The sequence below is a fragment of the Rhinolophus hipposideros genome (assembly GCF_964194185.1).
Source record: "Rhinolophus hipposideros genome assembly, chromosome: 16".
Taxonomy (NCBI): domain Eukaryota; kingdom Metazoa; phylum Chordata; class Mammalia; order Chiroptera; family Rhinolophidae; genus Rhinolophus; species Rhinolophus hipposideros.
In genome coordinates this window covers 25,590,845-25,618,024 of record NC_138062.1, presented here as the reverse complement: position 1 = coordinate 25,618,024, position 27,180 = coordinate 25,590,845, and the positions used below count along the sequence as shown (strand labels likewise).

General features: G+C 32.2%; 1 protein-coding gene and 1 pseudogene across 3 annotated transcripts; one reads left to right on the top strand and one right to left on the bottom strand.

Annotated features, from left to right (window-relative positions):
* RBM46 (RNA binding motif protein 46) lies at positions 1–26,105 on the bottom strand (the record flags this gene model as incomplete). Of its 2 annotated transcripts, none has more annotated exons than XM_081077018.1 (4): positions 1–200; positions 23,285–24,067; positions 24,584–25,051; positions 25,955–26,105. In XM_081077018.1, 4 exons carry the CDS (start codon positions 26,103–26,105, stop codon positions 1–3), a joined length of 1,602 nt encoding a protein of 533 aa, XP_080933144.1. The 2 variants fall into 2 exon arrangements, with proteins under 2 accessions (XP_080933144.1, XP_080933145.1); XM_081077019.1 differs by lacking the exon at positions 1–200 and adding an exon at positions 5,634–5,689.
* Positions 13,874–15,267, top strand: LOC308508952 (60 kDa heat shock protein, mitochondrial-like; annotated as a pseudogene). Its single transcript has one exon. The product of its transcript is annotated as a 60 kDa heat shock protein, mitochondrial-like (transcript).
* Positions 26,106–27,180: the final 1,075 nt, after the last annotated feature.

The following is a 27,180-nucleotide window of genomic DNA, read 5'->3' as shown; positions in this document are numbered from 1 at the left end:
TCAGAAGAATGAGGCCTGATTGGAGATATATAGTCGCTGTCCAACATGGCCGCCATTAGCAAGTGATATTGTTGGTGACAAGGGATAGCTTGGATAAGAATAAGGCCTTGAAGTATAAGGAAGCACGCTGGGAGTCCCAGAACAGAGGGTAGCACTAACGGGGGAAAGACTATTTATTGAGCTGCGACGAAAATTGTAGTCTGTAAATAAATACATGAAGAATTATGCTGCATATCTTTGTGGATACAAATTTAATTCAAAGAGACAAAGCATTAAAACTACAATCACAGTTTAATATAATTTTCTCACACTCAAAATCCTGATAATACTTATTGTTGATAAAGACTGTTTCAGCATTTACTGCACAGCAAATCTTGACATTTTTATCGGTCAGTATTATGTTTCTTTCACTGACAATGCTTCAGAGATCTTAATAAAATGCATTCTCGGATATCTATTTCCTGGATATCTATTCGTTATTTAGCATCTTTTTTTTTTTTATCACAGAAAAAGAAAATCTCTGATTTCTCTTGCTCCACAATGAAGCTCCTTTTAAATTTGGTTCTGATGCTAAGGGTTAGTCCATGAAGAAAAGAAATAAACAGCAAATTCATATTTGCTTCTTTTTTTGAAACTGTATCAGGCATCAAGCCAGCAGAAACATTCACCCCTGGACTGCAAAAACTTAACTGTCCAGTATTTCATTATTTAAATACTAATATAAACATTTTTACAACTCAACATACAATTTAACATTACTTGTACCATAAAACAGTAAACTGAATCATCTTTATAAAATAAACTTTAAGAAACCATTATCAACTTATAATATAGAAAAATCTAAAAATTAAGCCAAATTTAAAAAATAAAACAATTATACTTGAAATATTACTGTTCCACAATAAACATTCACCTAATGCAGCAATAATTTCCTGCTTCATTAATTGTAATGTTTATAGGTGTGTGTGACTATTAAAGACCAAATTTGCAAATCCTGTATTTTCCAAAAACTCAACTATGTTCTTTAGTGTAAAATAAGCCAAGGATGTGACAATACTATAAATGATTATTTATAAAAGTTATGATGTTTCTAAGAACGGTCAAAAAGGACCATTAGGTCATCTAATGCACAGGTAAGGTTTTTTCCAATATTTTCCTGTAACTATATAAGAGGCCTAAAACATACAAACATTAAGTTAATGTTGTCATGTGACTTAATATTTAGCCAGCAGGAATAAGATCAACTGCAGAAGAATAAGTTCAAGCAACATCAGAAAGGACCTAGTTAAAAAAAAAAAAAATGGAAAAAAATGAAAATCAATTAAATATAGGTTAATTTCTAGCATTGTAAAACTCCAATTAAAAAAAATTTATAACGATTGTATTTTTATTAATGGTACCATAATATTAATAAAAACAGTTTGTTCCAAGAAGACATAAATACATTGAAAGCATCCAGTAGAAAATCTTTTCAGTACCCTGAAATTGGATAAGGAATTACTTTGACACCAAAGTAGGCTAACTCCTACAGAATTCTTCTCTTAAAATATCCACTTTGTCTGAATGGTTATGGTATAAACAGTATACCATTGAGTATAAACAGAAACCTTAGTGCTCCTATAATTCAAATAATTGCTTTAAAAAAAAAGGTCTGATTCTTTTCTCCTAAAGATGATTACACAAATACAGTCCATTCCTTTTTAGCCATGTATATGTGACACAACTAACCCTTTCAAAGTTTAACAATGTAGTCATAGACAACATGATTTAGAAGAGCAGATCTTTAAACAGTTACATTTCTGTAGGTGGAGAAATGTTTTTCAGAGAAATCACTTTCACTTTAGGTTTATCATTCAAGAGCGGATGCGGCCTATTCATGACATGTAGATAGAAGAGCTATCTTCAGAGGAAGACTTCACAAAGATAGCCAGACAACTGACTAAGGGCATAGTGCTCAGTTCTGAAAATGTGCCTTGCTAATTAATAGTACCCTACTGTAAGCCTTTAATTTAAAAATGCAATAATCAACTGATGTATTCTCACATTTTTAAGAAGACTAAAATACAAAATTAAAAGTTGACATTGATGACTTTATTCACACAGGATAAATCAAGAGAAGAAAAATTTTCCCAAAGACTACAAAGAATAAGACACGAAAAGCTTCAGATGTTTTTAAGATTTTATAAAGTTGTGCAACTAAAGCCACGATTCAGAATACTTTCATCACTCCAAACAAAACTCGGTACCTATTAGCAGTCACTCCCCATTCCTTTTCCCCTAGCCCCAGCAACCAGTAATTTTTCTGTTTTTTTATAAATTTGCCTAGTCTGGATTTTTCATATAAACTGAATCATACAATTTATGTGGTCTTTTTTAACTGGTTTCTCAGCATAATGTTTTCAAGGTTCATCCATATTGTAGTATGTATCAGAACATCTTTCCTTTTTATATTCATTGTATACACATAACACATTTTGTTTATCTATTCATCAGTCAATGGACATTTAGGCTGTTTCCACCTTTTGGCTATTAGGAATAATGGCTGCTAAGAAATAATGTGTGCAAGATTTTGTGTGGCTATGTTTTCAGTTCTCCTGAGTAAATACCTAGGAAGGGAATTGCTGGTACGTATGCATAACTCTGTTTAGCTTTTTGAGGTCCTACCAATTACTTTCCAAGGCAGCTTATACCATTTCACACTCCCAACAGCAATGTATGAGAGTGAAACACCTGATATTTTGACATATAAAATACATCTTCCTTAACTTTAATACATATTTTAAGCATTTCTTTAGATTTTTATGGGCTACTTACTAAAATTCTTTAAAAGTCCTCATTTCACCATTTTATTATTTCAATTGCTAACATTCAAATAGCCATAACTGAAATAACTCAATAACTTTCCTTCACTGAACCACTGAATTTTATCTGCAAAACAATGGTTTTTTACAGCACTGGATATACCAAAACATAAAAATACAGCTGACGAGGTTCAACCACACAGATTAAAAAAAAAAAAATCATCCACATTAAAATATAAATAACATTTATCATTATTTTGTATTTTCTATCCTAGTACAGAAAACCAAAAGCTAAGTGTAAAGTAGAAGAATTTTCAGAATTGCTAGTAATTAAGGAACTTAAAACCTATGAAATATTTAAAAATCACTAACTAGAAATTTTTAAGTGATACTTTTGGCTGAAACACATTAGTATTATCAAATTCACTGGTATTTTTATCTCATTTACTTTCCCTATTACAATTACATTTTGACAAAATCAAAAATCGGTATTTTGTCCTCTACTAATTTTTCCTATCAGGCAACTGACAGCAAAGGGCAAGAAGTAGACATGAAGTGGCCCATGTTTTTTTTCTAAGAGTAGGCCCTCCGAGTAGCTTAGGTCAGTATTTCTGTTTTAGATGATTCATAGGAGGCTAGGAGTATGCTAATCTTAGTAATGGATGGCTGGATAAGAATGTTATTGTCTAGAACTGCTTTTTTATACATTTCTAGTTGATTAATTCTCTATTTTTACTACAGTAATGATATTTTTCAGATTCAATTTTTTGGGGGAAATCTGCTTTTGTTTTTAACTAAGTCATTTTTAAGTTTACAATGTATTTTCCCACATAATTTTGAAAGTATGATTTGGGTTTTAAACTTTTACTGTGAAATTTTGATAGTGTATAACAATTATCATAAAAAAAATCTGTCTGATATCTGTACTTTTATTTTTCAGAAATTAGTTGTTTCATTCTAAATTATCTGAAGATTAGAATTTAAACCTTCAAAAACAAGAGTTTGAAATTATAGAAAATGCAAATTAGTCTATAGTGAAAGCAATCAGATCAGTAGTTGCCTGAGAAAAAACGTAGGAGGAGGAATAGATTCCATTAGGGGTGATGAAAATGTTTTCTTGATTTGCAGTGTTGTTTAACAGAAAAATAAATAAATAAAAACTGGCCAAAGTATAATTTTAAATGTGTGTATTTTATTGTATTTCAGTTATAACTCAATATAGCTATAAACAAACCTAGGTGTTTGAGTTAGTTTCAGTGTTTCCCAAACTACATCCTATACAATTGAAGTACCTCAAAACAAGAATCCCGTAGCCAAAAAAATCTTGAGAAGAATTTAGGAAAGATGAGTTTAACACAGTTAAACAGTTTGCTACTACCATTATTTAATATGCTAATATGCATTATGATCTCCCAAGGGGAGTAGAGAGTAGTTTGACCTTAGAGACAGTTATTTCACTGAACAACTTTACAAATCAGTTTGGGAACTTTTAATGGTGATAATATGTAGTAGGGAAACTTTAAAAACAGAAAAATTGATGAAATATATTAAACAAATCGATTACAAACTAAAATGCCTTCAGAGGCCAAGATGTAACAAACAAAAATAGAACTCAAAGAGAATCAGATTAGCTATTTGTATTGAAATTAAGCCCAGTTGCTTTCCTTTCAAAAAGCTAGAGAGACCAAACAAACCAAATCTAGAGCTACCAGTTTGCTAGCTTTGTATTAAGAAATTATGTCAAATTTCTTTTAATGCTAGTTTCTAAACCACTCAGAAACAGAGTAAAGAACAGCAGGCCTGTAAGAGGAAAATTATGATCTGAGCTACAGCAATATAGGCTTCACTAGAGCTCAAAAATTGTAGCTCACTATCTGGGCAAAAGCAAAGAGAAGATGAAAGCCTTAGAAAAGATAACTCTTTTCAAGTTTCATTTCTATCAGTAAAATTAGTCCTAATTCAAAATTTCAAAAATAAAAACTTGTAGGAAAAGATATTTCTGAGAATAGCATCACATACTTGTATTTGATTTTTTTATGCTAAGATTGAGACCTATAAAGTCATAAGTTTCAAGCATAACAAATACCTATCTCTGTATCTGCAGCATAAGTTATATTACTAAAAGCTAACTTTTATTGAGCACTTACTAAGTGCCAAAAATAACTATACACTATCTGCACTATTTACTCCTCACAAGATATAAGTATTATTATTTTCTTCTTTAACAACAAAGTAACTGAGACACAGAAAGGTAAAGTAATTTACTTAAAAACACAGAACTAGTACATAGACTGGTACCCAGGGAACCACAACATTCTTTTTGCCTCTACATGTAAAAAGGAGTTTAGACATAATCTTTACTCGAACTATAAACTACCTTTAACTTCCTACTAAAACGTATCCTTCTTAGTACCATGTTAAAAAAAACTAAACAGTGAATCCTCATAAACATATTCTAAATTGTACCAATAATTTTGAATTAATAAATATGAAAAAAATTAGACTTCCATTTTCAGATAAATTTGAGAAATGCTGGATAATCTACACATAACATACTCCAACTACATCTACCTTAAAATACTTTTTACCATCTTGGTGTTTCACAATGAACACTATCATGTTGAAAGTTTTGAGAAGACTTGAAATACGGAAACCAGTTTAACTTTTTAAAACTTCGCTTAATGATCTATAATTAACAAAAATATAATAAACTATTTCGCAAGGTTTTATTGGATAATTTTAGTTATTTCTTATAACAATAATAATTTATAACTGGCTTTCTGAAAACTAAACATATAACTTAATACTCCTAAGAGACTTTTTCTTACCTGTTTATTTTCTCCAAATTCTTCTACATAGGTCCAGGCTGAAGAGATTGTGTTCCCTGTCTGTAAGCAGTGGAGACAGAAAAGAATTGAGTCTTTAGACTGATGTTTTATCCCTATCTTGGAAGTGCATGGAATCCTTGATAACTTTAGTTAAAAACTTTTTGATCAGTAAATAATAAATTTAAAGAAAAAGAAACAAGTGACAAATATTAATAGTTATAATTTCTAAAGTTCTGCAAAGATGAACAAAGAGAACAGCATTTCACTATTTGAATGAAAATTGAGTTAATACATTATCAGAAAAAAGCCTAATGTTTCTATACAAATTAAGTCCTTCTTAGTTCGTTTTTCCAAGAAGTACTCTATTAATAAAACAAAGGATTTAAAAGGCAAATGAAATTACCCATTTTCTCATAAGCCAAAGAATCTAAGTGAATTTGAAAAGTATCAATATCCTTTCCTTCTGTCTTAAAAAGAAATAGGTGGCCAAAATAACACTAAGCTTAAAAAACATTTTGCTTATTAACAACTAAACTCTGTTAATTAAACTTTATGTTTAATTAAACTTGAAGCCTAATTTAACCATATATACAGTAACTCTGGACATTCATCCATTTTAGTGTTTATATCTTTACATGCCTTAAAGCTTTCTGATAAATGTATATCCAGCTCTATGCTAAGAATTTGTGCATAAAAGAATGAACAAATGGAAAATGTCTGGTGGTCCACATAAAACTAGATTTTTATAAATAGCCATCTTACATATAACAACTCAGTAGAAAAAAGTCACAATATTTTCTGATTTTTACATGATCAAATAGGTAACTAATCAACCCTTCCAGTGAAAACTAGAAAATGTAGACAATATTAAAAGCAAAAATATCTATCTGAAAGCACCAAGAATGACCAAGGCAGTAAAGAATTATGGAATCGTGATCCTAGACAAGAAGGAAACTCAGAGAGGTGTACATATCTTTAAGAGGTGTGTTTCCCTAGAAGGCCTAGAAAATTCTAAAGAGGGATCTGAATTCAGAATTCTGAGGGATTCTGAAGGGAAGAGACAGACAATTTCTAGGATAGGAGGACAAAAATTGAAGCTGAGGAGCCAATAACGAGGTATGCTTGGAATCCTGAGTAAAACTGAACTAGAAGTAAGCCAACTTTAACAGTTGAGACTAAATTCAAATCTTCTCAATTCCTGCCTATATTAAGGTAATCTGGGATTGCCAATCACTTGGCCACCTTTCATTCTGAAGCAAAAATAAATCCTCTCTGAATAAAAATAACAGCATGTTAGCTTTCAAGTTATCTGTACTTTTTTTTCACATACAATATCTGACATTCAATTAAAAAAAACAGCCAGTCACACAAGGAGATGAAACAATGTGACCTAAAATCAACAATAACAACAGTCAGCAGTAACAGAGCCAGAAAAAAATTAGATCAAGTTTTCAGAATTTGATATTAAAATAACTATGCCTAATATGCTCAAGGAAATAAAAGGACAGGGCTGAAAGTTTGGGAGAAAAAATGGAAATCATTTAAAAAAGAGTCAAATGAAATTCTAGAACTGAGAAATAAATCCAAATGAATGGTTTTATCAGCATGTAAGGCACAGATGGAAAAAGAAGGCATGAATCAAAAGGTAGATCTGAAGAAAGTATGCAGACTAAACACACGAGAATAAAAAATACAGAAAGAATACGATATATGAAATATACAGTAAAAAGGTCTAACGTGTAATTGGAATACCATATAAAAAGGAGAGATAATGGAACAAAATCAGTATTTGAAAACAACTTAGTAAATGAGTAAAAAACACTGATCCACAGATTTTAGAAGTAGTAAAAGTCCCAATTAAAATAAAAACTAAGAAAACAGCATTAAGTCCATCATAGTAACACTTCTGAAAAAAAAAATCAAAGGAGAAAACATTAAAAATAGCAGATGGGGGAAAAATGTTTACATTCAAAGGAGTGATCATTACAGCTGACTTCTCAAGAGGAAAGATGGAAGCCAGAAGACAGTTAAGTGGAATTATAACCTCAAAGGGCTAAAGGAAAAGTAACTGCTTATCTAGTAAAAATACCCTTTCAAAAGACACATGCAGGTAAATTAAATAGGTGATTTGTCATAAGCATATCCACACCAAAGGAAATTACAAATGAATATTCTTTAGGCAGAAGAAAGAAACAATTGTAGTGGAAAGCTGGAGATGTAGGAGAACATGAAGAAGAAAGGAAATGACAAATATGTATAATGGTAAACGAATGCAAATATATATTAACTAAAAACTATTATAATTGGGTATATAGGATTAAAAGATAGGTTTAAAACATGGAAATACCAAGATGCTATGTAAACTAGAAGAAGAAATGAGAGAAGTGTACTAAGGTCCTTGCACTGTCTGGAATGTGATAAAAGCATTAATTAACATTAGGCTTCAATAAGTTAAGAATGCATGCTGGAGTGTACAGTGTTTCACTAAAAGAATAATGAAGACTCTTATTACAGCTAGAAGAAGAAGAGGAATGAGAGCAAAGAAATAATCTATCAAAAAAAGGCAAGAAAGAAGAAAAAGGAAATAGAACAGGAAAATAGAACAAGGAATAAAAAGCAAATGGAAAATGAGAAACCTAATTTCAAGCATATTAATAAGTTAAAAAAAAATGCAAGCTGACCACTCAAAAGACAGATTTTCGACGAAAACAAACAGCAACAACAACAAAAACACCTAACTACATAATGGGCTCGTGTTAAAGCTAAGATGCAGGAAAAGTAAGTTAAAAATGGAGAAATATATAACATGCAAACTCTAACAACAAAAAAAGCCTAAAAATGTTAATATCAGAGGAAGTACACTTTAAGACAGAAATGCATGATAAAGATAGAATGACACAGTATAGTGATAAAAGGTACACTTCACCAGAAAAATATAACAATTCTAGATTTCTAAGTACCTAACACATAATCTCAAAATATACAAAAGTTGAAAAACCAAAGGAGGAAAATATAAATCTATATTCATAATGGGTGATTTTCTTGACCATCTCAAAGTAATAGAATAAACAGACCAAAAATCATGAAAAATAAAGAAATTTAAATGATTAACAAATTTGACCTATTAAGATATATAGTATATACATGTGTGTATGTGTGTATATATACACATATATGCATATATAGCTATACATGTGTGTGTACTATATACATATACATATGTATGTGTGTGTATATATATAAAATATACATATATATATATATAAAATGAGTTAACTTGTGTGCCCAAAAATATATGTTGAAGTCCTAACCCCTAGTACCTCAGAATGTGACCTTATTTGGAAACAGGCTCATTGCAAATGTAATTATTTAAGATGAGGTCATACTAGAGTAGGGTGGACCCTTTAATATGACTGGTATCCTTACAATAGAAAAACACAGAGAAGTATGCCATGTGAAGACACAGAGACACATAGGGAGAAGATGACCATGTTATGAGAGGCAGAGGTTAGAATAATGCATCTATAAGCAAACTCAATGACTGCTAGCAAATATCAGAAGCTAAGAGAGGCAAGGAAATTCCCCCCTACCAGCTTCAGAAAGAACATGGCCCCGCTAACACCTTAATTTTTGAGTTCTAATAGAACTATGGGAAAATAAATTTTTGTTGCTTAAGTCACCCCGATTGTCATACTTTGCCACAGCAACCCTAGCAAACTAATACACTGTCAGTTTACAACTGCATACAAATTCTAAGGCAGGTGTGGAATATTTACTTTAATTGGTCATTTAAAAATGAAAAACACAGGACTGAAATGATACAAACTTTCTGATCATAGCGAAATAGAAAACAAAAATAACTACAAAAATCTCCATAGGTTTAGAAATTTATACTCATGTTCAAGAAGAAATCAAAACAAAGTATTTTGAAATAAATAATGATAACAATAAAATATATCAAAATGAATGTGATGCAGCTATAACCTTACACAAGAAAGGCTGAAAACTCTAAACTAAGATTGCTTCTTAAATGATATTCCACATAGTCTAAAAATATATAACACCAATTTATACACTCTTCCACAGAACAGTGAAAGAGGAAAAACTTCCAAACTGTTTTTATGATAAAAACTATGTGCTTATCTCACTAATGAGCACAGATGTAAAAATTCTAAAAGAAAAAAAATCAAATTTAGCAATACATAAAAAAATCATATACCATGATGAAACTGATTTAATTCAGAAACAAAGTTGATGTCACATTCAAACATCAATGTACTTCACGTGAAAAGAGCAGACAAAAATGATACAATTATTTAAATAGACGCAGAAGAAAAGCGCTTGATAAAATTCATCACCCATTCCAGATAAAAATTCTTAGCAAATGAGGAACTGTGAGGAATATCCTTAATGTGATAAAGGAATTTCATTTAAAATCTACGAAAAACATCATACCTTAATGGAGAAATATTAAAAGTTTACAAAGTTTATCATAATTTGCATTCAATGCTGGACAAGTGGTTCTGGCCAGAGCAATAAGGTAAGAGAAAAAAGAAAAGTATAAAGACAGAAAGGAAAAAAAAAAGCTCATTATATGCAGCTGACATGTAGAAAATTGCCTATGTAGAAAATTTTAAATAGAATCAAACCATTAGATTCAAATCATTAGAATCAAATAGTTTTATTCAATATACAAAAAATAAATTATATTTATATGCAAAGGAACAATTAGAAATTGACATTAAGAGGCATTTTTTACAATGGCATTGAAAAATATTAAATACTTACAAATAAATCTAATGAAAGATGCAAGAAATAATTTACACAGTAAACTGCTATTATGTTTAGAGAAATTAAAGAAAGCCTAAATAGATGGAGAGATCTATAATGCTCATGAATCAGAAGGCCTAATATTATAAAAATGTCAGTTCTTTACAAATTGATCTGCACATTCAATTTGATTCCAATCAAATTCCCAGTAGGATTTTTTTGCTGTAAATTTACAATTTGATTCGAAAATTCATATGTAAATATAAGGGCTGAGAAGAGCCAAGATAATTGTAAAGAAAAAAAAGTGGGAAATACTCTCTACCGAATATTAAGACTTTTCATAAAGTTATGTAATTAAGACAATGTAGTAAAATAGATCAACGCAATAGAATACAGAATCCAGAATAAGGTGTATATGTGTATATAGGTGTGTGTGTGTGTTTATGTACATACATACTTGATTTATACTAACAGCAGCACTGCAGAGCCATGGGAAAAGGATGGTCTTTTCAATAAATGGTGCTGGATAAATGATTATCCATAATGGGGGGAAAAACACTTGGACACACCCTCACTAAATTTAAAAGATAAGTTTCTAAAAGATAATATAGGAGAATGTTAGGAGAATGTAAGCAAAAATTTGTTAAGCAGGACACAAACTTTAAAGGATTGATAAATTGAACCATACTAAAATTAAGAATTTGCATTTTTCTCATATTATGAAAACAGTAGAAAGGTTAAGCCACACACTAGAAGAAAGAAGGTATTTGTAAAATATATATCCAAAAAAGGGCTTGTATCTGAAATAATAAAGAAAAGAAAGATAACCCAATACAATAAAGGGAGAAGAGATTTAAACAAGAAAGACACTTCATTAAGAGAATATCTTAATGCCATATAATCCTATCGAAAGATGCTCGATATCACTGGTAAACAGTAATATGTTATAACCTCAATGAACACAAAATATACTAACCAGAATATTCAACATTTTAAAAGACTGATAATATCCAAGAAAAACAACTGAACCCCATGAACCCCATACACTGCTACCGAAGTGTAAATTTATATAATCACTTTGGAAAACTGGCATTATCTACTAAATTTTTAAAATACGACTCGCTCCACATGTTATTCCTCTATATTCAAAACAAACACATGCAACTGAGCACCAAAAATAAAGTACAAGAAACTTCACATCATCATTATTCAAAAAGCCCAAACTGAAAGTACCTCAAATCTCTATCAACAATAGAAACAACAAATAAATTATCATTTCAATGCAATACTCACATCAATGAGAGCAAATAAATAATACTGCTACATGAAACAACATGGACCAATCTCATCGTGTTGAAGGAAGCCAGACAAAGTATATAAAATGTGTAAATTTCAAAAAAACATAGAAAAAGTCAGAAGCTATTCTTTGGAAAGAAAAAGGGTAATATCTGGCTGACGGGTAATATCTAGCCGAGGGGTATGAAAGAGCCTTCTGGTGTGGTAGATATTTTAAGTCTTCATATGGTGGTTACACAGATGTGGTCCTTCTGTGGTGTGCAAAGCTTATAGTCATGATTTGTGCACTTTTCTGTTTGTATGTAATGTAATAACTTAAGAATAAAAGAGGGAAGTACAATAGTTACCGTAGTGATATACATAAACAGTAAGTTGATCATTTATAATTATGATTCAAAAAAGACACTGATTATAAACAAGTTACTATCAAAATAGAATAACACAGGAAAGAAAAATGATTCAGAGTAATTTAATGGTGATTTTCAATAGAAATGATAGTCTTCCCTCCATAATGCCTTCACATACTATCACTTGGAGTTTTACAATTAGTTTTTTATTAATCTTTAATTTGAATAAAATCAAGTTTAACAAGAAAAATGCTGGAATTTAAATTATCAATCTAGGACAATTACATTTCTGCTAAAATACATGATAGATGGTGATGTCCCTCAAAGAAAAAGTAAAAACTAGCAGCAGAATCTCAATTTAATGTCGAACACAAGGTTATTACCATTACTTTAGTCCAGTTTGATTTGCCATTTATTAGTGTCATTCCTTTTAAAAAGCACTGATTGTTAACATATTCTGAGGAATTATCTCAAAAGGGATTATTCAGGTAATCAAGATGCAAGAAAGAAATAGGGAAAAGACAAAAAGTCAAGAACAAGAATCTTCTAAACAAAGATCTTCTAAACAAAGAGATAGAATCTTGTTTTCTATCAAACTAGAATTAGATGCGTTATTTCTAGTCTTCTGTTATATAAGAATAAGAGCCAAATTCCCACTAATTAGGATACTAATTTTCATTATAGTCATTGAGACATAACATTGTAGAGTCTTGGTCTATAAAGATATGATGAAAAGTTTTAAAAGCTACTTATATGTACACTAATTGTACATATAAGCATATTTTATATCTGAAGATTTTATTGATTTTCAGTTTAAAGAACAAGTCCATATAAATTTTAAAGTAACCTGTATGAAAGATGAAAAACTATTTTTCAATAGATTCTCAGATATGTCATGCTGTTATTTCCCCTTTTGAAAACAGAAAATAACCGAATGTACAGAATTCCAGTATATTCCAAGTAAGACTACTATCTTAGCATCCTGAATTTGCAGATAGTAAGACTACTATCTTAGCATCCTGAATTAGTTTCCTTTAGGAAACTAATCTGGAAGGAAGAATGAAATGCCATTTTTATCAGTCTATACCTGTGCAGAAGAATGACGAAGAAATGCAATGGTAGTGTCAACTAAGTTTAGAAATATCATACAATAAGCTAGTTGAATACAAGTCATGTGTATACATTTTTTTGGCACCCCCGGTATTTCTACTTCAGTAAAATATAAATATGTATCAACCTGTTAACCACAATGTATAATTTAATCATTCTGTATCTGTACCTACCATTTCCATATCTCATATATTTCTTTTCCAACCCATTCTTCTTTCAGTTCAAAGCACAGCCAAAATTGATCTTTCCTCAGAGTCTTTATCTTTTAACCTTATAGCATGTAGACCACTTTCCATTATCTGAAAAGTACTACATGCTGAGTACTAAAGGAGGAGACAGTACTGACCTATACAGTGGAGGACATAACAACAACAAAAAACATGTATCTACAAAGTCTCTTGGCGTTATAAACCTGATGGATCAAAATTTATAATAGTAAATAAACAGTACTATAAAAATTACTAAATTGCTGAGTACTATGATAAGGAACAAGTCATTCTCGGTTACTATGTCCAAGAAAAGCTCAATATAAGAGATTAAGTAGATGAGAGCAAGTAGAAGACTATTCCAAGCAGAGCGAGCAGCACTAGGAAGAGCCTGGAAGTACCAACGGGCACGACAAGTTCTTCAGATGATCAAAGCAAGAGATTACTTATCTAGCCCTCATTTGCCACCCAAGGCCCACCTCGCCTCTCAAACACCCTGCCACTGTCCTGCAGAAATGCTTCAATTACACCAAGTCCTTTGCCAGATTAGGCCAGTGTCCAGGGCACTGGCTTCTCATCTCACTTGGGCTTATGCCAAAGATTTAAAATTTGGTGCAGATGCTTCAAGCCTTAATGCTTCGAGGTGTAGTCCTTTCAGCCAATGCTGGAGCTGTCTGACACTATGAGCTGTCACTATGGCGCCAAAGGGAAAAACAGTGATTACTGAACAGAGCTGGGGAAGTCAAAGTAACAAAAGATAGTGTGATTGTTGCAAAGTCCATTGACTTGAAAGATAAATATAAAAATATTGGCACTAAACTTGTTGAAGAGGCTGCCAATAATACAAAAGAAGAAACTCGGGATGGCACAACTGCTACTGTATTAGCACGCTCTTGAAAAGGAAGGCTTTGAGAAGATTAGTAAAGGTGCTAATCCAGTGGTATCAGATGTGTGATGTTAGTTCTTGATGCTGTAATTGCTGAACTTCAGCAGTCTTAAACCTGTGATAACTTCTGAAGAAATTGCTCAGGTTGCTACGATTTCTGCAAATGGAGACAAAAAAATTGGCAACATCATTTCTGCGGCAATGAAAAGGGTTGGCAAAATCGGAGCCATCACATAAAAGATGAAAAGAACACTGAATAACGAATTAGAAAACACTGAAGGCATGAAATCTGATTGAGGTTTATTTCTCCATACTTCGTTAATGCACTGAAAAATCAGAAATGTGAATTCCAAGATGCCTATGTTCTATTCAGTGATAAGAAAATTTCGAGCATTCAGTCAATTGTACCTGCTCTTGAAACTGCCAATGTTCACCATAAGCTCTTGGCCATAGTTGCTGAAGATGCTGATGGAGAAGCTCTAAGTACACTTGTTTTGAATAGGCTAAATGTTGGTCTTCTGGTTATAGTTGTCAAAGCTCCAGGTTTGAGCGACAATATAAAGAACCAATTTAAAGACATGGCTATTACTACTGGTGGTTCAGTGTTCAGAGAAGGATTGACTCTAAATCTTGAATAGAGTCAGCCTCATGACTTAGGAAAAGTTAAGGGTCATTGAGCACAAATGATGCCATGCTCTTGAAAGAAAAGGGTGACGAAGCTCAAACTGAAAAACGTATTCAAGAAATTATTGAGCAGTTAGATGTCACAACTAGTGAATATGGAGGAAAAAAGAAAACCACCTAAATGAACTTCTGGCAAAACTCTCAGAAGGAGTAGCTGTGTAGAAAGTTGGTGGGAAAGTGATGTTGAAGTGAATGAAAAGACAGAAGAACAGATGCCCTCAGTGCTCCTGAGCTGTTGTTGAAGAAGGCATTGTTCTGGGAGGCGGCTGTGCCCTACTTCAGTGCATTCCAGCCTTAGACTCATTAACTCCAGCTAATAAAGATCAAAAAGTTGATTAAAAGTCACCTAACAAATGAGTTTATTTGTAGCCTGATTTAGGTCTTTCTGTTAAAATAACATTGCTGTTGCTCACTAAATGAAACAACAAATCACAGAGCAATTTCTAGAATAACAAAAGTACAATAGCACTGATGTCAAGGAGAGATGAAAACTGCACTATATCTTTCAGGGGAAATGATTTATATGTGGTATTTCCCAATTGGAATTTTCCTGTATCAATATTCTCAAAAGTGTTGTAATAGTTACAAAAGAAAGAACTAAAATAAATTGACTCAAGTTTTCTAAAGAAAGATTTACCTATGGTCAGGTGAAATGGGGCCAAACAATAGAACATTCTGAACAGGAGAATGAGAGTCAGAGGACTTGGTTATACTATAATAGCAAAGCATTGTTAAGTAAAAGTCAATATAGATATCTACTGTACGGAAGAAGCTGGAGTTGTACGTCCTAGTTTACATTTTTTATTCAAGTGTCAGTACCTTGAATTAATTTGTGTATAAAAATCAAGCTATACTGTTTAAACACACAACAAAAGAGGGTTTTCAGAGTACATTCACCAAATTATTATGTGGTACAATTATAACAGTTTGATATTTCCTAATGATTGCATTCCTATATACTTTTTAACCAAAGTTATAGATACAATTATAGTAGAAATCATTCAATGTGGTATATAAATTACATTTACTGAATTAAAGCAATGCAGGAAAGTATATAGCTATCCAAATGAACCACTGTCATAAAACTACGGTATGAACTACCGTGCATATAAAAATCCACATACAGGCCATTTTTATAGCTCAAATGTCACTTGTCGTGAGATAAATAATGGCACACATGCAACTAATATATCATAAACCAAAACTATAAATTTAAGGAGCAAGAAAAACCAAGTAGTTATTAATATTCTGGTGATTTAAAGCTTTTAATTAGTTAGGGAAACTAAAATTTTTTATTTTGTTTATTTTGTTTTAAATCCCCAGAGGGAAGTACACTATTCTTCCAGGTAATGCACTACCAGGTCTTAGACAGACGATGTATTATCTAGGATAGATAATATATCCAAAATTAACTAATAAAGAACAAATACTGTATCTAATTTTAACCAAAAAGTCTAGAAGCAACTGACACTAAATAATTTTAAAATGGTTAAAAGCACAGGTGATCCCTTGAAAAAATTCATCACAGTAAAGCTAGTAATTTCCCAGAACATCTTCTGTCTATATTTACTAGTCCATTCACTAAATTATACTGCTACAGCATAAGCAATTACTGACTACTAAATATTAAATAGGAAGCATAAATAAAGGCATGACAGGCTGAAGACTACATGCAGCTTCTCACACAGACTTTGCTGATTCTAAATCCATAAATGAAGTTAGCCATAGAGGAGAGAAAAATCAACATTGAAATCCTTTTAAAGCCAGGTTAAGAGATATATTTAAGTGACACCATGTGGCAGACTTATGAATTGCTGCTGACACCTAAGAATGGAACATAACAGGCAATGATTCAAGAGGAGAAATTTTATACATTATTTTTAAAAATATTAAATGATGAAACCATATGTTACATTTATAAATTAATAAAGCAGTAGCTACTGTTAAAACTAGTGTATTAGATACTATTCGGCGTTAAGGAAAGATGATATAGGAGCATTTGTGACAACATGGATGGATCTTGAGAGTATAATGCTAAGTGAAGTAAGTCAGACAGAAAAAGCAGAGAACCCTATGATTTCACTGATATGTGGTATATAAACCAAAAACAACAAAAGAACAAGACAAACAAATGAGAAACAAAAACTCATAGACACAGACAGTAATTTAGTGGTTACAAGAGGGTAAGGGGGTGGGGGGGGTGATGAGGGTAAGGGGGATCAAATATATGGTGATGGAAGGAGAACTGACTCTGGGTGGTGAACACACAATGGGATTTATAGATGATGTAATACAGAATTGTACACCTGAAATCTATGTAAATTTACTAACAATTGTCACCCCAATAAATTTAATTAATTAAAAAAAAACTAGTGTATTAAAATAAGTATTTTAGGAATGCATTAACCAACGATACTAAGAAATTACAGGATGATCAAGCATGAGTAAACAAAAATATAAAGTAAATTAAATCACATGATCACGTTAGCCAGTTAACATAACTATAGAACAAATACTGGTTAGATGATACGTTTTAATACACATCATTTTTCTAGGTTCTGTTACAAAAAGAAAACTAATTTCTAAACTTCAAGTAATTAAATTGTTTTATAAAATCTTGGTTTTGATTATAATTAAATTCAGATAAGGAAATAACCAAAAAGCAATTACTTGTCATCATGCAAATAATAATGACTCTTTTCATTTTTTTGATCCAGTTGTTCTGCTGTGAAGTAGACAGATATAAGCTTTGAATTGTTTAAAGGAGGGGACATTAAATTGATAGTTAACTCTTGCAAAAGCAGCTTGTAATTTTAAACTATTTGAACTTAAGTATATTATCTTGGTAGACATAAAAAAATTCAAGTATTATTTTTGGTCCTTCATAAGATTTTTGACCATATTTTAAATAAAACCATAAATTGGAGGGACAAAAGAATCCTTAGTGGTCACCAAATAAAACCCTCATATTTTAGAGTGAAGGCACTGAGGTCCACAAAGAGTAAATGATTCATTTGCCACTCGAAAGTCAGTTTGTTGGTGGCTGAAACTACAGGTTCTTATACTTTTACTTGGTTACTCATTACTGTATTAAGCTACTTCTCTCATAGTACTACATAATTATGGTCTATTAATATGAGTGTCATTAAGATAAGAATTATGAGTAATGCTACATGATGGTCTTTCACAAAGAAATAGTTAACTTTCAAAAGGAACAGAAATATATTTTCATGAACACTGGGCCCTCATGGAGGGTCAAAGACATAGTTGAGTTAATGGAATTTTCATTTCACCACTTGATTATATGAAACCAATGCATAAAATGTTGATGCTGATTCTACTTATTTACCTAAGTGAATTGTAAAGCAAATTCAGCAAATTTTGTTCTTTAAATTATCAGTTTGAAATAGTATCAGTTAGATCTATAATTAAAACTGGAAAAGAATAACTTTCTGTAATACTATTTTACTTCTAATTACTGATAATTAAATTTTTCATTATAATATATCACCATTATGTTGTATCTAGCTTAAGTGTTTCCTAAAATTATTTCTTAAATTTAAAAAAAACTGAATGTTTCTCTTTGTTTCAAAGCAATTTATCGGCAAATTCTTTAAATTGAAATTTGATTTTTGCACTTCTGCCCATCAATCTGGAAATGACAGCTCATAAGAAAAAAAGCACCCTATTTTTCACATCAAAACTTCTCGTAATAGTATACATTTATCCTACTGTGTCTTCTATTTCATAAGTTTCAACCGAGTCGTAAGTGATAACAGAAATAAAAACCTAACGTAAATATTAAAGGCCTAGCAAGCACAGTGGCTATCATGCTTAGAATATATTTATATACTAAATATTTTACCTTTCAATGACCAGGAAGAATTAAAGATTCTAACGATATATGTCATTACAAAGTCAAATACAAGAAGCAATATACAAGTCAGCCACAAAAATGAATACTGAAAAAACAAAGTACAGAAGATGTTAAAAAGAAGAATATTTACATATAAAATGGTCCACACAGATCAGCACAGATTCATCTAGAAAAAAATTACTTCCTCAGAGGAAAAGCAAGTAATGTCAACATAGTTGTACTAAAAAAATACTTGCAAAGTTTTAAAAAGTAGGACTGACAAATTTAAAAGACTACTTCCTTTCAATTTTCTATTTCTTAAAATCTGACTGAAATCAGCAAAGCAAACACTATACAGAACTGTTTGCTATTAACCCACCACCATGTTGTTTTTCTAATCAGTGTTTGCTTATGGTGTGCCTCTCTCTGGCCATACACTCATGATTTACAACTCAGATCAGGTAGAAGGTATGCCCTTCCTTTGTACTCCCCAAATCATTATGCATAGAGTTTGTGTCTCTGCCTTCTTCAGTAGACTGTGACTCCTTAAAAGCAAAAACAATGTTTCATTTATCTTTAGCTCCCAATTGCTTAGGAAAATACAGTAAGCACATGAGAAGCATTCAAAAAAGATTTGTTCTTTAATTAAACGTCACCAGTCATGGCCAAAACAAGGGAAAACTCAGATGAAATTAAATCACTGGCACAAGCTGGTTTGTGACAGTTTCTTCACCCGTTTTAAACCTTTAGGTGGTCATATAAGTAAAAAGTTCCTACTTTATCAGTATTATACAAACATAGAAATGAAAAATGCTTTGCCAATAATCAGTTAATAAATTATTTAACAAGGTGAATTATCAACACACACTGAGGCTACCTCCCTCTTTCTAGTAAATATTCTCCATGACTTTCTTCTTCAAAACTATAAGTCTCCAGAACTTTCCTTTATCTCCTTGATTGTCCTAGGTTGAGAAGAATCCTCCAAGAGAAAGCAGTGGCAATATTGGAAGGCCCAGATTCAAAATACATGCAAAGTTTTAGGAAAAGCAGGATTATTCACACTGATAGTCTGATCCCTTATCAAAGATACAAAACTATGAAATAGAAGAGGCTTATTTAAAAAGTTGTGATATGAATGACCCAAGGTATCTCCACACATCAAATATTTGGTATAAAACCTATCTATCTCCTAGCCCCCCAGTCTGTATTCTACCCATTAAACCCACTGAGAATCCCCCTTATTAGAAGTTCCTAAAAATAACCAGGTAATACATAATTTCTTATCCTAATGGTTGGGTGAGGAATTTCTAGGGAGGTTCTTCTCTGACATTATAAAGATGAAGATAGTCTCTAACTTCGAAATAAATTGAAAAAACATACAAGGGTTCAATTTTGGCATTAACTCCAGCGTTCAGTTGTTCTTCTATAAGGAGCATTTTGCTTAAAATAGAGTTCACTTTAAACCAAAAAAACAAAACAAAACAAAACAAAAAAAACCCAACATTTTGAAAATTCATTTTAAGGGACTATACACGCAAGAACTTCTGGGATTCTGGTAACAGCACTAAATGATCACCAGAAGTAAACTCTCTGATTTGTAGCACTCATTTAGATGCCTGTCACCCCTTTAAAAAAAAATTCCGTTTTCCTCATAATACCAATGATAGTCATTAAACTAAATAAAGTCTAATTTTTTTCTCCCTTATTTTTCAAACTTGAAAAATAGGCATGGTAATGCCAAAACTACTGACATTAAAAGTATATTCTTCAAGACTTCTGAAATAAAAAGGTAAACGACTGTTTATATCACATATAATAGTCAAAGATCGTCAAGGTAAGACTGGATAATAATGTTCAAACTGAAAAGGTTAAGAGTATCAAAGCATTTTTTTTAAATTACTACATCCAAAGAAAACATCTTTAAATAGTAGTTAAATTCATTATCTAGGAAATTAGATTCAAATTCTTTAAGAAAATAAAGCCAAGAGATGATTTAATACTTAATGAACTCCATTTAAGGGACTCCAGGAACAAACCAATAACCTCCCAAGATTTCAGAAAAATCCAATGCTTGGAACATGTCAATATTTAGCAAGATATAACAACACCCCATCCCCTCGAACACACCACTACCACTATGTTCTCAATCTGGAACCATCCCATGAAAGCCTGAAACCTTAATCTAAAGGAAACTGCACCCAAAAAAGCATCAACTCTTTCAAGCCCAGAGGCTCCCATATGAATAGAAGGAAAAAGCCAGAACACGGCCACAATGACATTAACTCTATTCCTGACCTGCCATGTGGCAATATGTAACTTCCTGTCTACAGCACCTGAGCACCTGTCTCAACTTTGATGACCTCTGAAAGTCTGACATTTGTTTTCTAATCAGTTTCCTAGACCCCTCATCTCTGACTTTTCCATTTCCCTGAATTCTCTCTGTCCTCAGCTGCCTCAAACTCAACCTTCACTCATGTTTCTAGTCGACCACAGGATTTTTCTGTCACTGTCTGCACACAAGGCCTTTAGCTTTATATACTGCATCCAAATAAGCCCTAGTGTTTAACTAAAATTTCTGGCTTACATTTGGATCTTAGCTCTTTTTTTCTAAATGAATACAAACTGAAAAAATAACATAAAACACAAATTTTTCAATTTTTTACTATGAGCATCTTTAATATAAAGTTGGTAAAATGTGAAATAGATGACTATAAGGCAAACTGCCTGTGCCCTCTAAGCATTTCATTTATTGAAGCTAATTTTACCCCTAATTAACATAATCAGATTGGGAATACTATACCTGAACGGGGGTTTTCTTTGGAAATTAAATGTTATAACGACTTAACTATGGCCCTAGGACTCAAATAAAAACACATCTTAATATTAAATTCAAAGCTGATGAAAAACTTGTGGCTCCATATAACATCTGATCTTCTTTATAAGCAGATAGGCAAACCATGTCTTAATAGAAAATCTGACATAAAATAGACCATGTTTTAAGAATCTTGGAAATCTAAGTTAAATCTGTAAGGTAAATGAGTGGGGGTAGAAATAAATATATTTCAGGATTACCATGAATTAGATCAGACACAAGTACCCTCGGAAAATCTTGCTCAGCAACTAATTTTCCATATTCCATTCCCAAAAAATAACTCGAGCCATTTTTCTGTAAAATCGCTAATTTGAATTATTTGCTATCCTTCTAATTTTATATTTAACTTAGGTTGTCTTTATTAAAAGAAAAATGCTCCTATTTTATACATTAGTGGAAATCATACCAAAGAATTTATTAACTTATTAGATGACTGTAAAATTACCAAATATTTCCAAACCAATAATTGAGGACACTACTGAAAAGTTTCTTTGAAGGAAACCCTACCTTCAACCCTAAAATTATGACAAGATCTCCAAACCAGAATCTCCTGAAAATATTCATAACATCATGGGAGTGGCTATGATGGACAAAAAAAAAAAAAAAAATACACACACACACACACAAATTATTTTCCCTTTTAACAATGTTTTCCTTTTGACTGCCTTCTCTTAACAAATTTGAGAATATCAATTTTCAATAGATATAAGCTTCAGGAGTATGGTTCTGCAACCATATAACAAATCAATTTTAGGTTAAGAGTTTGACCATTATAATCAAGAAACAATTATAATACTTAGTTGGAGACCTTCCCTTTTTATTATTGATTTTCAAGAAACCACTATTCTTCTAATAAATATCATTTGGGGCACAAAGTCATCACTAACTGAAATCTGTTACTGCATTAAAAAATGAGACGAACTGGTAAGGAGAGAGTAGCTAACATCCCTAACACAGTAAAAAATAGGAAGTAATAAAATACCAGAGTGATATTACATTTATTCCTTTACAATGCCAAATATTTAGTTAGCATATGGCCCAAAGCCTGTCTTAATTATCCCTCAAATGTTTTAGAGAAACTTGCATTTTATTAAGCACAAAGAAGAGAATGGTCATAAATACCTTTTAATGACGCTTTTTGTTTTTCATGAATAATAATGACAAATTTCCAGATTGGTGAGCATAAGGCTGTGTCTACACATGACCCCATATCAGAAATGCCTTTCTGATATTATCAATTTCCTACCCGACCCCAAAAAAAGCTAACTGTGTAGACTTCACCAAAGATGTAGGGACACTCTTATAAATTGGTTTAAATAATCTTGTAACTTGTACAGAAATTATTATTTCAAATGAGGATGAATCATTACAAAACAATAAATTAATGAAACAGGACCACAAACTCTAAAGAAATCAAAACCAAATTTCCCCATAAGTAATGTTTAAAAAGTTAAATACAATAAGATTCTATAGGAGAAAAGTCTCAACAAAATGTACCATGAATTCATAAAACTGAGCTAAAGTTTATGTTAAATACTCACCACTCATGTTGAGTTCAACATAAATGAATTCATAAATAATCTATAATATTTCATATTCTACATTGTTTAAAGTATTTTGAAACTTACCCAAATGAAGTAATGTAAACTGGGCTGCTAGTTCCTTTGCATCTTCTAACGTAGTACAGAGTTTGTCCGGCATGAAATAACTCTGGGATCCATTTGCAATAGCAGGAATAACGATTTTATATACCAAGAGTACTTTGCCATCTTGACTTGTTGTTGAATATAAATAATATTCTGGTGGTGTCCAATTATTTTTATTGCAGTAATAATCCAAATGCATTACTGCAGAATTGAAATGATTTGATTTTAAAGAATACATACTAATTGGAGTAAGCTTTGTTCCAGGAAAAAATGGATAAGTGCATCTTTCGATTTCAGGAGGGCTAGGGCTATGCTGACCATTGAGACGGGCTTGAAGAGCTGGTGACTTGCCTAGAGTTTTCGGATGGCTCTCTTCTTTGTTAGCGAACACAATCAAATTTTCAGAATTAGGGCTAATCTGACCATTAAGATGCTGTTTCCAGGTGTTTTCTTTATTTACTGGTTTTGCCAGTGTTACCTCAATACTTGCTCCATCAATGCATTTTCCATTCATAACAGACATAGCAGCCACTGCATCATCTCGGTTGAAAAAGTGAACAAAAGCATAATCTCTAAGTTTTTTTACCCGTTCAACTGCACCAGGTTTGAATTTATTGAATTCTGCTTTAATTGTTTCCTCTGTAGTTGAGATCATTAAATTTCTTACATAGAGAACTTTAACTCTCTGCATGGTTTCCTCATCAACCTCTTTCTCTGGGTCAGCCCAATCTACCTGAATGGTATGGCCCCATAGTTGGAATGTGCCTGTAAAAAAAAAGAATAAATTAATCTAAAGACAGTTAAAACAAAAGTCAAATATTGTAAGTAAAACTGTTTCTCCAAAGAAGCAAAAACTCAAATACATATCATTATATTTGATTAAGCATTATAATTTCCTATTCACATGAGAGTTTACAAAGGCAAACCTAACCAGAACTTATGGTGGAATTAATTTTAAGAGTCAACAGAAAAAATATACTTCAAGGACATATCTTTATTAGAACAATTAGACGTTATCTTTTGGATTTTTATCAAGCAAAAATTAACAAGCTCAATGTAAGTATATACATTCAGCAAATCAGTAAATTATAAATTATGACGTTTTATTTTATAGGAACTTCTTGTCTTTTAGGATAGTTTATTTTACTTCCTTAAACAATTTTTATTCCTCTTTAAGGGATGTTTTTCTAATATTTGATCTGTGAGGTACCATCATTTTTCCATATTTATATATAATACAGTGAATACGAAAAAAAATAACTGTTAAAGGGATAGGCTTACCTGGAATTAGTTTTCTCCGAGCCATAGCAGCAGCTCTATGAGATTCGTATTCGACAAATGCAAAACCGCGATTTTTAGTCTTATCAGTTGCACTTGGATAAACGATGACATCCACAACTCCTTCTGTAACTTTCTTCATTTCATCTAAAATTTCTTCTTTCTTCTTTTCCTTGGGAATAGCTCCAATAAATAATCTGCAATTATCTAAGCTTACACATACACCAATAAACTTCCCTGGTCGAATCTCATAATTATTAAGAATTCTGATAGCTAACTGGGCTTCTTCTTTTGTAGTATACATCACAAAAGCATAACCTCGATTTTCACCACTAAATTCCATCATAAGTCGAAATTCATATATTTTCCCTGCTCTTTCAAAAACAGGAACTAACTCATCTTCATACATATCACGAGGTATTTTTCCTACAAAAACTTCACAGCCTCTAGGTGGAGGTGGACCTTCCCAACCTAAAAAACAAAAATAAATATAGATAAGTTCTGGTATTTATATTCACTAAGCAATCAGTCATTCATTCCACAAATTTACTGTGATCCTTCTTTGTGTCATGCACGATTCTAGGTGTTGGGGGATACAATAATGAACAAAATAGAAGCCCCTCCCCTCACAAAGCTTATATTCAATAGAGAAGACAATGAGTGATAAGTGCTATGAAGAAAAATAAAGCCACAGAAGGGTTGGTGTTTTTGGTATTCAGGTACATCTTCTCTGAGAATATGAAGTTTAAGCAGAGTCCTGAATAAAATGAGGGAATAAGCCTTGAGGATATATCAGGAAGAAGAAAAAGCAAGAATAACTCAGAGCACGCAGACCTGTATGGCTAACATGTATTTGAGGGACAGGTAAAGAGGTAGGTAATGTGACCATTAATGTAGCTAGAGGCCAAGATTTCATTTTAAGTCTGACAGAAAGTTAACTGGAGGTTTTAAGAAACTGCACTGGCTATTGGTAGAAAAACAAAGCATTACATCTACTTACCTGTTTACATCTCATTTGCATCTAGCATAGACACCACTCTTCTACTAACTGCTCTTTCAAATTCCTCTTCTTTAATATTATAGCTAGAGTACCCTTTTCCTCCATTGACCCAATCTTGACTTCTTTCTAAACCCAACCCAATTTGTTTTTCAAATGCTTCTTAAACCAAGAGCAGAATTGAAAAATTTAAGGGTAAGACATGCATAACATCATAAAATCGACCTCTTTTCCCTAACAACTGTAAAAATGATTGCTAAGGTCTTGTATCAGTTACAAAGAAAAGAGCTACTATTCTGGATACTTGTGGAGATATACACAGAATTGTAAATGACCACACTAAAGATTCAGTATTTTTAACATAAACAAATCCACACCTGGAGGAGGACCACCAAATTTTCTTTGCCCATTTTCTTGAACCATGTTGTAACCAGTCTTTTCCATCAATGCAAGTAATGCTGCTTCATTCTGAGTACCAGTCCGGACTTTACTGCACCCATTTGTTCCATCTATGTTTTCTTCATTCATGGTTGCAGTTCCTAAAACAAAGTATAAAAACAATGTTCAAGACATGGAACACCAGGAATCTATGAAGCATTTCTTTGGGTTGCAACAAATCAAGGATCGCTGTACTGATACATTTGGTGATCACTGCAGTCCTGCCCCCAAAATTCTTCTCCACAGTAGAGGCTGAAAACTTTTAACATCCCTGATCAATTAAACAGTAGCTTTACAAGGCCTAAGCTACAAAAAAGAGGCAAAAGTGGAAAAGCGAACAACAAAACAAGCAACAAAAACAAGAGTGGGAAAACAGAAGTGAGAGTTAGAAAAAAGAAAGCAGGAATAACAAAATAAGTACAATGCTGTCAATAAGTATCTGATCACTGTTGATCTACACAGCCCAAGGTTTAAAGTATTTTATCATATAGGCCAACTGGATGTTTTGTGCCTTACACTTGTCAGACAACTGTACCCAGTGTCAGTACTGCTTCTGTAGTTGACTATCCTGAGGAGCTCCAGCAGGTATCCGAAACTGAACAGATGCTTGAAGTAAACTGAGCTTTCAATCGGACCCTATCTACCAGAAGGAGCTACTGGAGAGAGCAAGATCACAGCTACTGGCCCTCTGAGCAGAAACAGCAGCTCTAATTTAGCAGCGGCTCAAGAAACTTACATCAATGGATGGGCAGGAGCTAGGGAAGAGGAGCTAGGATCTATGTTGGCCGCCGTATATAAAATGTTTTTAATTTTTTTAAATAAACTTAATTACCATAGCCTTGGGTTGTCATAAAGAGCACATTGATCCTAACGATCAGTACTTTCATTTATTTTGTTTCTTGATTTTATGTTTCTCTCATTTGGTGTTACCATGAACAAACACAAAAATTAAAATCCACAATATGGGAAACGCAATGGAAAAGCTGTTCTGGCTTTCAATAGAAATTTTCTAATTAGGAATAGAAACCAAGTCATTGTAGTGCAGCACTTTAAAAAGCATGAAATATCTTCAGCCACAGCACCTCAACTTTATACTTAGCTGTCACTCCCTAGCCGTGCAACCTTGAGCAAGTTATTCAGTTTCTTTACATCTTTTCATGTGTAC